Source organism: Nilaparvata lugens, chromosome 7, assembly GCF_014356525.2.
Source record: "Nilaparvata lugens isolate BPH chromosome 7, ASM1435652v1, whole genome shotgun sequence".
Taxonomy (NCBI): domain Eukaryota; kingdom Metazoa; phylum Arthropoda; class Insecta; order Hemiptera; family Delphacidae; genus Nilaparvata; species Nilaparvata lugens.
Window position 1 is genome coordinate 16,024,302 of NC_052510.1, and position 14,016 is coordinate 16,038,317.

At 36.2% G+C, this 14,016-nt stretch overlaps 2 protein-coding genes across 2 annotated transcripts; both read right to left on the minus strand.

Moving 5' to 3' along the window:
- Window positions 1–1,472: 1,472 nt before the first annotated feature.
- Window positions 1,473–9,018, minus strand: LOC120352284 (raf homolog serine/threonine-protein kinase Raf-like). Its single transcript, XM_039432172.1, has 2 exons — window positions 8,849–9,018; window positions 1,473–6,756 (listed from the first exon to the last, which is right to left on the minus strand). The coding sequence occupies exon 2, from the start codon at window positions 6,746–6,748 to the stop codon at window positions 4,658–4,660; it is 2,091 nt and encodes a 696-aa protein (XP_039288106.1). The 5' UTR covers window positions 6,749–6,756; window positions 8,849–9,018; the 3' UTR covers window positions 1,473–4,657.
- LOC111060035 (raf homolog serine/threonine-protein kinase Raf-like) lies at window positions 6,777–9,017 on the minus strand (the record flags this gene model as incomplete). Its single annotated transcript, XM_022347672.2, has 1 exon — window positions 6,777–9,017. A coding segment is annotated over exon 1 (2,064 nt), but the record flags the coding sequence as incomplete, so codon positions are not given.
- Window positions 9,019–14,016: the final 4,998 nt, after the last annotated feature.

Sequence of the window (14,016 nt, forward strand, 5' to 3'; positions counted from 1 at the left end):
GCATATCCCTCCAATTAAAAAGTTCTACGTTCTTTCAACTATAAAATACGTAAATCTGATTGGTTGACAATATGGCATGCTTGGGATAGCTCGCTTAAAAGTAGTTTATTAATTATATTATCAAAATTTGGGAGAGAAATAGTACAAGGAGTATCCTTAGTTTTCCTCTCCCATTCAGTGCTTTCTTGTAAAAATTAGAATAATAAATAATACGATTATATTACTGCATCTATCAGCGATTACTATAAAAATGTAATAGTAAATTCGATTTCAATTGGAGAGTTCCATAACTAGAGTTTATTCATTACATTGCGATGCCAAACTCTCAGCATATGTAATATATATCTGTGTTTTAAAACATAGGATACACTCAAGTTAAAGTTGTTTTGCTGCTTTCTCAAAGAGGAAGTAACATAGGACAGATTCATCGTATCTGTTCTCTAATAGGTGCCACGTTATATAAAGTACTCGTATACTGAACAATACTCTTGTAATAATTAGTTTGATAGTGTTATATGAACCTTACTATCATTTCCAAAACCTAAATCCTCTCTGCAGTAGGTTCACTATTGTGAACCACAAAAGCAAATAAAAAGCGAATAAAGTTGATGTTGATCTTGTTAAGTTCATTTTAGACTCTTGTATAAATAGAGGATTTTGTAGTAGATGAAAGGGATTAGATTAGATTTTTAGTTCTATACATTATTATTAATACTATTACAATAAATATTGGCTTAGAGAAAGAGTGTAGAGAAAGTTCAGTCTGTAGTAAAATTCACACAACTTGGCAGTGTGCTGAGAATAGGCAGACGTGAGGCATCTGCTCCTAACTGCTGCCAAGTTATTTGAAACTATATCTATAGATTGAAAATAGCCTTATTCATCGTACTTTTCTGTGTTACTATTTTTATCATCGGCTGAATCCGGAATTAACGCAGAAATATAGGATGAGTATTTTCTTTATTTCTTACAAGTACATCATTAAAATAATTATAGGGAGAGGAAAAATAAGGTAACCTTGTGCTATTCCTCTCCCTAATTCAGATGAGTTTACATACATAGTCTGGAATAGATTGAGTCATGTAAATCTTCACAAAATTTTTAGTTGAAAAATATTTTCACAAAGCATATTCTTTGTGAAGATATTTTAAATACAAATAGTTTTGTATTTTATTTATAATATGCTGAGCCTTTAGAAGATGATAAATGAAATCTGAAGAAAATATATTTATTTCTAAGGCTCAACTCACACTTACGCGACTCAGGTCGAGCAGAGACTCGACTCTAGTCGAGAGCATGTGTTACCGAATGGTAACTCAGACCAGTCGACTCTAGTCTCCGCGACTGTCACCATTTGAAAACACATGCTCTCGACTAGAGTCGAGTCTCTTCTCGACCTGAGTCGCTCAAGTGTGAGTCAATTCCGGATTTACTTTTATTAATTTTGGGAGTGAGAAATGAATGAGCGATTGTATAATTTGTAATATTTATATTGTTTTATTTACAATAACAACTCTCTAACAAATGGACTGTGTTAAATTTTAGTTACATGTTTGAATAATAATATAATGTATAAATTACTATTGACATAGTTTACATTCAGAATAAGATTAGGCCATATATATTCTAGTGTAGAGGATCACGAATGAAATTGTCAATCAAACATGTCTGCTAAATGTAGTACCGTATCATATTTTACTAAGAAAGTTTAGATTTAACAATGTAGTAGGACGAAGAAAGAGAAATTTGAGCCATATTTATCTGAAGGATTCTTAAGAACATTCTAAGACAAGAACACTTGCGTTGTCCAGCAACGGAATAACAGGATCCAATGAAAACGATTCTAGCAGCTAGAGGACTAAAATTGTTTTGATTGATCCTGTTTTGTGCTAACCTCCAAGAAGTTCTCAGGAAACGTTTATAAATATACGGCTCAAAAATATATGGTTGTCTAGAAGCATTAAAAACAAATTATTTTTACATCATAAGATTTACATAGAAATAATACTTTGTGTTGCCCATGAAACAGCAAAAAATAATTTGAAAGCAGATGATTATATTTAATTACTTGAATATTTAATTCAAAATACTATAAAAGAACTGAATTTTCATACAGGATTTCAACTTATTGGATTCCTCGATACCATGGTAAAAGAAGACAGTAAAAGTCAAACGCGTTTGTTTACTACTGTTAGCTGATTCTCTCTCAATTTTTAATTTAATAATATGTTCAACAGAAAAAACCAATAATTTTCTAATATCAGTTAGAAACTTTGGTTGCGCTTACATTTCATGACCTCTACTGTCGATTTCTACACACCGGTACCTTGTTTTGCATTGATACCAACTTATAAGAAATTACAACAGCGTTTCAAACAATTGTTAATACTAAAATCTGATCGTGCTCCTGTTGTACAATTTGGACTTTTACTGAATCTGTAAATGCTGCGACCTTTCATTATTTTTTTTTAGTTTAAACCGATTATACTATATTATTGTAACTGATCGAGCATTTGTTAAGGCTGTTTATGGACTAGAATTTATTCCTCAGCCTAATAGAAATTTCTTTAAAAAACTACTTCAATGCAAAAAATTAAATTCCTAAAAATCTATAAATTTGATTGAAACTTTATAATGAATTTATTCTATAGTGAGGTTCATGTTACATTCACAACAGTATTTTCATGTTTGTAGCCTAAAATTCGTTTGTGTTTCTATAGAGAGGCCCACGTTACAATTTCAGTGGAGAAAGATAGGGAACCAGTAGTGCCGATTCTCTGTCTTGCCACTGCTTTCTATAGAGGATAGCTGAAACCGGTGTAATATTAATGCCGGTTGCACAAAAGCTGGTTAAATATTGACCGTGATTAATTCCACGAGAACCAATCAGAGGAGCCGTCTTATCAAAAGGTCTTTTCTGATTGGTTCACGTGAAATTAATCACAGTTAAAATTTTACCGGCTTTTGTGCTACCGGGCCTAACTTTTCGTTCTTGTTTAAAATAATAAATTATATTTTATTGTTTAAAAAATATATTTTTTAATGGATTAATAATAAATTATCATGATTGAGATAATATTTTGTTAATTATATTTCTACGTTGTTAAAACCCATTATAACGTAGACCTCACTCTATTGAACAAATTCCATAAAAAATAATTCAGATGAAATAGAGAATTTCGAAGAATCCGAATGAAATTGTACATATTTTGTTTTGGAAAATGATGGGATTAACACAAATGTGAAAGCAATTTAAAACTCACAGAGGAATTTACTCAGTTTTTAAATTAATTGAAAAATAATGACGATTATTAGAAATTAATAATTTTACACAATGAAGTTTTTTCTCAACAATGATGTGTAATATGGGCTAATATTTGTAAAAATAAAGACTGAGTAACGAAAAATTATCCCAGTTATTTTAATTATAATGTCTGGAAAAAATGAAAAATATAACATTTGGCATAGGCCTAATGAGAAATGATGTATCGAAAAGTATTAGGGAAGGGGAAGCCTAACCTTATTCATTTGAATGATAAAAGAATCCATTTGAAAACGATAAAATTTACACAGTCTTAAGTTGGCCACACTGCCTTGCGCTTTACATTTCAGCCTACATAGAGAAAAAAATCAATATTACATTGATATCAGCACTTGCATTATTATTGATTTACTTTCAAGTTTACGCTTGAGAAAAAATTTCAATAGTTTTCAAATTGAGTAACAGATCAATAAATATAGTTTTGTACAGTCTTACTCTTCGATTCAATAAAACAAATTAAAGCTTGCTCATACAGTACTGGACTAGCCGTTCAGAACTTGAAATAAATATATAATATTGAAACAGCATTCAAGGAATGTACAGGCGAATGAAGTAATTTACTAATAGTGATGATTATTGATGTTACCAACACTGCTCGTGCTCGTACATGTGTTGTACAGTAATACAAGTCCAGTATAAAACAACATGGTTTATAAGTGATTCATTGAACTTCACTTGAAACACAATTCAGATAATAATGTCACGCTAGATTTAATTTGATTAAAAGTCCAAACAGAATTTATATTAGTGGGACAATCATACGATTTTTCCATCTCGTCAAGCTACAATGAATTACTTTCTTCACCACTCTCTTCTACAATAATCAGAAAAATTTAACCAAGCTCATCCGGGCAATAGATAGGAATAATTGTTTTCTAATAAATATAATACTGTACCAAGGATAAAACGGACTTTTTCTACCGCCTCACGCCCCCCTGCAATCATTAACTCAAAAAGATCATTTATTAATTCTACACACACAAATTTTAATGAGAAAACAAAATCAGAGTAATGACAATCACATGAGTAATAGAACTGATTTTTTTGCAATGGAATTGACTGTAGTTACCTAAAATAGGAGTCATCACTTTCATACTTGTAATACAATAAAATCTAATAATTAATAAATTTATACATTAATAAATATATTATGAATCTGATTTGATCGAATCTTACTCAGTTTATATTTTTCCTGTATACGAGACAGTGTGTGTGGAGATACTGCTAATAGTTGCAGTTTCATTCTTGACATGATTCAATTGGAATAAAAAAATTGTAGCTATTGGACATTATTAGCATTGTGTTTCAAGTGTAGTGATGAGTTTACCTGATTGCTTAGATGACGCCGCCAAGCGAGCAGAAAGGAAATGCTCCATACTGAGCGTTGACGGGCGTCTTGGGCGAAGGACAGGGGTAGAGCAGAAAGTCCTCGGACTGCAGCTGAGTGCGGTTGAGCGTCGGCTCGGACGTCGATCGCTGGATCTTGGGCAGGGCGCGCGACAGACTCTCAAGCGAGGCAAGGATCTGTCTGAAGAGAGGCCTCTCCTCGCGGTTGAACTTTGTGCAGTCCTCAGTCAGCCGCCTCAGCGCCTTGGGCGTCTCCGAGTGCAGCTTGTCCAGGTCCGGACGCTTCCAACCTCGCCCAACCATGTACAAAATGACATCCATGTTGAGGTCAGCGCCGTACGGCAGTTCACCAGAGAACAGTTCATACAACACAATTCCATAAGCATAGACATCCGACTGGAAACTGTACGGGTTCTCCTCTTTCATCCTTACCACTTCTGGTGCCATCCACATGACGGAACCCGAAGGCTGGTGAAACTGCTGTCCTCCCGACCACTTTGTCTTCACAGTCGCTAGACCGAAATCACCGATCTTCACAGCCGGGTGGTGTAAAAATATATTATTACTCTTTAGATCGCGGTGAATAATGTTCTTAGCATGCAAATAATCCATACCCTGTGCCGTCTGCCTTGAAATATCAATTAACGTGTGCAATTCGAACTTTGAATCTAGAACGTGCAGATGCCTGTAGAGACTAGAGCCCTCACACCACTGAGTAACAATAGCCAGTTGAGGTTTGCTAACACAGCCCATGAAGAGAAGAATGTTGACGTGCCTGGTTTTTCTGAGTACGGCGACCTCGTTTTTGAACGCCTGCAACTGTGCAGGTGTCGGGTCTTTTACGTTGAGCGTTTTCACAGCAACCGGGCCATGCCAGTGTCCCTTGAAAACAGTTCCAAACGAGCCGGAGCCAATGCGTGGGCCGATAAGAATTTCTTCGGCCAATATTTCCCAGTTCTCACAGGGCTCTCTATTGCTCGAGTCACGATGAATCTTCTTGTTGGCGCTTTCGTCAGCACTGCGGGCTCTAGGCCTCCACGGCCTCAGCGCGTTCGTCGGCGACGCCTGCGCACTCTGACTGTGCGACAGCCTCGACGAGCCTGTTGCGGGATTTGGAATGTTAGTGGCCAAATGCACAAAGCCCTCCAAACCAGTAGAGTCAGTTGTTCCTGGTAGATTGACTACATTTATACAGACATTCGGTGCTGAGCTCGATCTCTCTCCGTGGCTGAACGCCCTTGGATGTCGTTGATCGGATGATCTGTTCATACCATAATCCGATGGCATTAGTATGCCAGCCTTTTCTTCTGCATTCCTCGCCAGTAGCGCTTGATAGTAGGTTTCCTCCATTCTAACTTGTTGACATAGTGCCGGCACACCAGCTGCACACCTCTGATGGAACCGATAACCACACGTCCTACAATAAAAACCTTGAAACAAAAGCCGCCTGCAACACTCACAGAACGCCAGCGAGAAAAATGTCTTTCTAATGAAATTGTGAGATATACTGGTAGTAACTGGAAACTTATCAATGATTTCTACCTTTATTTCGTCACAGTCAATTGTGGAAATATCTGCATCCCATTCTATTTGCTCATGATTGAGAGTGTACACAGTGCACATAGAAGGAGTAATGTTTCGAAAGCTCATTGCCTTGGACAGTGAATCACGAACTGACTGACCAACCCTCACCTGAACACTTGTGCGCTGTTGGTTCGGAAGGTGAGCTCTAATTACAGATCTTAATGGTATCGTTCTACAAATACTAATACCGGTAATACTCACATTTTCTACAGATGTTGCGTTACCAGTATCACTTTCCTGAGCAAACGCATTTACACTAGTAATTTCTTCTATCAACTGGTGTTCCCTAACCTCGTAATCGTGAAGTTTACTTGTCAGCTCTTGATATTCTGCTAAATAAATTGATGGAGGGTGTTGAAAACAAGCAAATTTAGCGTTGAGAGCATCAATATTACCCCTTGTTAAATGTATAAAACTCCGAATATTTCGCAGCTCATCCTGTAAAGTCACTTCATCGTACTCATCTACAGACATATTTGAGTCATCTCCTGACATATTTACACCAACTACTGTTCATACACAAAGGAAATGCTCCATACTGAGCGTTGACGGGCGTCTTGGGCGAAGGACAGGGGTAGAGCAGAAAGTCCTCGGACTGCAGCTGAGTGCGGTTGAGCGTCGGCTCGGACGTCGATCGCTGGATCTTGGGCAGGGCGCGCGACAGACTCTCAAGCGAGGCAAGGATCTGTCTGAAGAGAGGCCTCTCCTCGCGGTTGAACTTTGTGCAGTCCTCAGTCAGCCGCCTCAGCGCCTTGGGCGTCTCCGAGTGCAGCTTGTCCAGGTCCGGACGCTTCCAACCTCGCCCAACCATGTACAAAATGACATCCATGTTGAGGTCAGCGCCGTACGGCAGTTCACCAGAGAACAGTTCATACAACACAATTCCATAAGCATAGACATCCGACTGGAAACTGTACGGGTTCTCCTCTTTCATCCTTACCACTTCTGGTGCCATCCACATGACGGAACCCGAAGGCTGGTGAAACTGCTGTCCTCCCGACCACTTTGTCTTCACAGTCGCTAGACCGAAATCACCGATCTTCACAGCCGGGTGGTGTAAAAATATATTATTACTCTTTAGATCGCGGTGAATAATGTTCTTAGCATGCAAATAATCCATACCCTGTGCCGTCTGCCTTGAAATATCAATTAACGTGTGCAATTCGAACTTTGAATCTAGAACGTGCAGATGCCTGTAGAGACTAGAGCCCTCACACCACTGAGTAACAATAGCCAGTTGAGGTTTGCTAACACAGCCCATGAAGAGAAGAATGTTGACGTGCCTGGTTTTCCTGAGTACGGCGACCTCGTTTTTGAACGCCTGCAACTGTGCAGGTGTCGGGTCTTTTACGTTGAGCGTTTTCACAGCAACCGGGCCATGCCAGTGTCCCTTGAAAACAGTTCCAAACGAGCCGGAGCCAATGCGTGGGCCGATAAGAATTTCTTCGGCCAATATTTCCCAGTTCTCACAGGGCTCTCTATTGCTCGAGTCACGATGAATCTTCTTGTTGGCGCTTTCGTCAGCACTGCGGGCTCTAGGCCTCCACGGCCTCAGCGCGTTCGTCGGCGACGCCTGCGCACTCTGACTGTGCGACAGCCTCGACGAGCCTGTTGCGGGATTTGGAATGTTAGTGGCCAAATGCACAAAGCCCTCCAAACCAGTAGAGTCAGTTGTTCCTGGTAGATTGACTACATTTATACAGACATTCGGTGCTGAGCTCGATCTCTCTCCGTGGCTGAACGCCCTTGGATGTCGTTGATCGGATGATCTGTTCATACCATAATCCGATGGCATTAGTATGCCAGCCTTTTCTTCTGCATTCCTCGCCAGTAGCGCTTGATAGTAGGTTTCCTCCATTCTAACTTGTTGACATAGTGCCGGCACACCAGCTGCACACCTCTGATGGAACCGATAACCACACGTCCTACAATAAAAACCTTGAAACAAAAGCCGCCTGCAACACTCACAGAACGCCAGCGAGAAAAATGTCTTTCTAATGAAATTGTGAGATATACTGGTAGTAACTGGAAACTTATCAATGATTTCTACCTTTATTTCGTCACAGTCAATTGTGGAAATATCTGCATCCCATTCTATTTGCTCATGATTGAGAGTGTACACAGTGCACATAGAAGGAGTAATGTTTCGAAAGCTCATTGCCTTGGACAGTGAATCACGAACTGACTGACCAACCCTCACCTGAACACTTGTGCGCTGTTGGTTCGGAAGGTGAGCTCTAATTACAGATCTTAATGGTATCGTTCTACAAATACTAATACCGGTAATACTCACATTTTCTACAGATGTTGCGTTACCAGTATCACTTTCCTGAGCAAACGCATTTACACTAGTAATTTCTTCTATCAACTGGTGTTCCCTAACCTCGTAATCGTGAAGTTTACTTGTCAGCTCTTGATATTCTGCTAAATAAATTGATGGAGGGTGTTGAAAACAAGCAAATTTAGCGTTGAGAGCATCAATATTACCCCTTGTTAAATGTATAAAACTCCGAATATTTCGCAGCTCATCCTGTAAAGTCACTTCATCGTACTCATCTACAGACATATTTGAGTCATCTCCTGACATATTTACACCAACTACTGTTCATACACAAATTATATTTCACACCTCTACATACATTAGAATTATTTTTGATAATCGCCAGACTAACCTTACACAATACATTCAACCTAAAAAAAGTAGGTTGCAAAGATTTTGGACAGCGGACTTTACTGCTACTGCCAGTCAGTAATCATTTGACAACAGCCGTCTGCTGCTCTTTGGCTGTTGACTACTCTAATCTTTAAAGTCGTTAGCTTGATGTACACCATACAAATAAATCATTTCTTGATTGCTCGAGTTGAATGTTGAAGGTTTTTGTAGTTCTTTGATGACTTGTCAAATGAATTCTATAAAAAATAGATAAGCATAATATTTTTTGGCTATATTAAAGCATAGAGTAAAGAAACCGTTAAATATTTTATTTGATACGGTACGACCTAGACTATTGATAATTGATCCGTTTTTGAACTATTTTTAACGACACTACAGTCTAATATCTTTGAATATCAGCATAGATGAAGGATAAGTACTATATTATTCTTGTCTCTGATATTAGTTATTAAAACTATAGTGAGGTCCACGCTATAATGGCAGTGGATAAAGATAGAAAAATAGCGATGCCGATTCTCTGAATTAATTAATTATATTTCTACACTGTCGAAAACATAATTGGCATCGTTTTGGACCTAGAAATGGATAGTACCACTGGCTTTGTCGAATGATAGACAAGGATAGCAAAACCAAAGTTGATCAAATACTGCCATTATAACGTGGACCTCACTATAATACTCACTGTGGAGCACTTTTGGATTTAAAAAATTAATTCTCAACACTTTTAAAAATCCGAAAGCGCTCCACAGTGAGCATTAGTTTTAATAAGCAACATTCCAATATATTAGACTGTAGCGTCGTTAAAAATAGTTCAAAACAGATTATTACATGCAGTTCGTCATGGATAATAGAATAGATGAGTGATAACTAGTAGTTATGTGAACAGTAGACCTCACGCAGAATTCTCATCCACAAGTACCTGATTAAAACGGGCAAAGACCTTAGAGAGATCTTCAAGGTCTTTGGAAACGGGTCGCATGAATTGGGAATATCTGGAACTCAAAATATCTTGCAGCTGGCCGGAATTGGAAATATATGGAACTCCGAATTATGTTGACAGGCGGAACTCCGAGTATCGTGCAGACCGGCGGAACTCAAAATATCTTGTCAGCTGGTGGAATTGGAAATATGTGGAATTGGAAATATATCGAATTCACAATATCGATCGTTATTAGCGAGACTGTGTCAATGTGGGATGAAACAAATTTATCGCAAAGCAAATAAAGGGTTCTATAGTTAACCTAAAATAAATTCATCAACACATCAACAGTCGTCAGTCTTGTTTGTTGAAACAGATAACAGAGTTTTGAAAGCTTGCATAATATGTATGAATATAATAAATATAATTGAAAAAGAAAGACAGACCAGGTCCAAAAGTATTCTATTCCCAAATAATTTTGATAATGAAAAACAAGTCCAAAAAGATCAGCCAAGTTGTTTCTACTGTTTAAAGTTTAAGTCTAATATTTCCATTGAAAATTAATATATAATGAGCTATGAATTACCCTAACTGGGCTAATTAGTCCATATCATTCCAGAAAATAAGTCATACTTGAACCATTTCTCAATAACAAACACTTTACCAGTACTCCCACTTTGGCACTGATATTCTGAGCTCCAGATATTTCCAATTCCGCCATCTGACAAGCAAATAATTTGAGTTTCAGATACTCCCAATTCCGCCTAGCAACATATTCCGAGTTCCGGAAATTTCAAATCCCGCTGTCTGACAAATATTCGGAGTTCCACCCAGCAACAGTTTTCAAGCATAGGACATTTAACATTGATATTTTGAGTTCCAGATATTTCCAATACCGCGGCCCCATTGAAACTATTATAGACCTTATTTCCAAAAACCTTATATATATACATCTACGCGCAATTAAAAAATGATCATACCTGTCAAATTTCATGAAAATCCATTGCCGAGTTTCGCCGTAAATGCGCAACATTCAAACATTAAATGCCAAACCGTCGACTTGAATCTTAGACCTCACCACAAAGTAGGAGAACTTCTCTGTGACCTCACTTTTCTCGGTCAAAGAGAACATCTATAATATAAGAATAGGAATATAATTACTGTTTTAATACTTAATTCCTGGACCATTTGCCTCTGATATAGTAAAGACCATGTTCTATAAAGTCATTAGAAATAGAAAAACAGGGTTGCCGATTCTCTGCGTTATCAGTGCCTTATATGCAGATAGCATTCCCAGTGTATGTGATATAGGTAATCTAATTGTGTAGGCTTTTTGTGTAGTTGAGAAGTTGATATTGTAGTAATTATTCATTTTAAATAGGAATACTGAGAAATTCCAAAAACCACAGATTTATTGATACTTAGAAAGACCGATTTCGGTTGTAACACCATTGTCAATCTCTGATAAACTCAGTTTATATCAGTTTACTCAGATTTATTGATACTTAGAAAGGCCGGTTTCGATTGTTACACCATTGTCGATCTGAGTAAACTGATAAACTGAGTTTATCAGAGATTGACAATGGTGTAACAACCGAAACCGGTCTTTTTAAGTATCAATAAATCTATGGTTTTTGACAATTTCTTAGTATTTCCATTCAATTTAATGTTTGGGCCTATTTTTGTTGATTGCTATGAATTATATTTTATTGGTCCAGAATAATAAATGAAGTTCAATTTTTCTTCAATTAATAAATGAAACATAATTAATGTTCAATATTCTGATAACTAGTTATATATTATATTATATACATGGTCTACAACAGTCTGGCAACTTACTTATAACATGACATAGCTCACTCATAACTCACTATATACAGGAATAGTTAGCTTATAATATACTAGTAGCTCTGTGAACAGTAGACCTTGCACAGTTACTGTATAAACCACAGTCTCCTCTAATAATACTGTCCATCAGAGTAAATTCTGTCCTGTCCTGTCGTGTCAGCGAGATATATGTATATGAACCATTGATTTATAGAGAATAAGATTAAGAAGAGTGATATCCGCTATGATGCCACTGCGCTAGTGTAGCTACCAGAAATTTCGGGCAAGAAGTCGGGTATTTGTATTCGTTGTGTAGAAAAAGAGCCTTTTTCAAATGATAATATTTTTCTATTGAAGCAATAGAAAATATTCAAAGTATGGTAGTTTCATGCAGTGCTTATGAATGTACGAATCTGCATGCACCAGATAAAAATATTTCTTTTCATACATAAGTATTTTTATATTTTCATCGGTCATGTTTCATGCAGGCTTAGGTTGATTCATTATCATTATTTGCCAAGTAATAAAATATAAGTTTCGGTAATATTATAATAAATATTTTATTTCCATAGATCCAATATAGGTATCCATATTCCATTCCATTAATTTGTCTTATATTGTAATATTTTGTGAACTATGAAAATATTGTATGCTAAATTTGTCTATAAATTCTTCATCATTGCTAATGTTTTATTTTTCCTGTTCTTATAATATGTAGTTATTTATTATCTTATATTAAATATAGGAGTATAGAGTATAGTTAGGTACCTATACTTAAGTTGCAAAACGAATGAGAAACAGTTTCACGAAATATTGTGATAATGGTTAATTTATTATTATTTGCCATCTAATATAATATACAGTAATATTAGCAATCTATAATTTTTGTTTTATTTTTCCCGTTCTTATAATATGTAGTTATTTATTATCTTATATTAAATATAGGAGTATAGAGTATAGTTAGTACCTATACTTAAGTTACAAAACGAATGGAAACAGTTTCACAAAATATTGTGATAACAGTTGATTTATTATTATTTGCCATCTAATAAAATATACAGTAATATTAGCGTTCTATAATAAATGTTTTATTTTCCATATCCTAAATACATGGTAATAGGAAAATATTGTAAAAATGAGATTCATTTGCTAATAGAATGGATCAAAATCTGTAGTGAGGTAGGTTCACTAAATTAGATGTTTGGTCGAGTTAAAAATAATGTTCAATGAACAAATCATTGTATCATATGGTAAATGGAAATGACGAAAAGTTGAAACAAAATTATATTGAAATCCATCAAGTATGTCGAAAGATATAACGCAATGAAAGTCGATGTTTTCCCATATAAGTCTGTCTGGGCGCCTGACTTCTTGCCCGATATTCAATGGCGATGAGAAATGAAGGAGGCATCATGCTTCCAAACGCTTGAAGGTATAGCTTAGTCATCTAACTATATATATCAATGGTATGAACAGCTATGCTGCTATCATCAAAAGCTTACTGAGTTGAAAGCAGAGAAAAGTCGGGAGAAAATACTATACTACTTCAAGTTATCAATTGCATGCAATTAATAGTCTACACAACAGCTGTGTTTTCAATAAGTTACATTGAGATATTAAATTGCATGCAATTTATAATCCACTCAACAGCTGATTTATGATGAATAATTCTATAGTCTGATTTTTACTCTAATATTGGCGTATGGATAAGGAGGCTCCTTTTTCTTTTATATTAACCTTAAAATGCAAAATTTCCAAAAACCTTGTATATACGTCGACGCGAAATTAAAAAAGGAACATACAAAAAGGTTAAATCTCATGAAAATCTATTGCTGCGTTTTGCTGTAAATGTGGAACATAAATATTAACATAGAGAGAAATGCAAAACCTTCTACTTGAATCTAAAGGTGCGTACAGATTTACGCGCCGCGAACATGAGTAATTCACTTTTAATCAGCTGATGCCAAGTTTTTTATATCTGTATCTTACCGTTTCTGTAAAAATACAGATATAGTCAGCTGATTAAAAGTGAATTGCTCATGTTCGCGGCGCGTATATCTGTATGCACCTTTAGACTTCACTTTGCTTGGTCAAATACCATTATGCTATGGTATTTTTATGCAATTGGTACCATTTTTATGCAATGATACAGTATTGCTATAGTGAGGTTCACGTTATAATGGCAGTGAAGAGAGATAGGAGAAAACATTGCTGATCCTCTGTCTTATCAATGACTTCTATAGACAGTAGCTGATACAGGTTTATCAATGTAATATTAATTGTTCATTTTTTTTAAATAATCAAATATATTTTTTTAAGAGAGGATTTTTATTTTTCAATAAT

Bases quoted from the DNA above. Each gene is read 5' to 3' on its own strand.
- LOC120352284 (XM_039432172.1), bottom strand. From the start codon at position 6,748: ATGTCAGGAGATGACTCAAATATGTCTGTAGATGAGTACGATGAAGTG.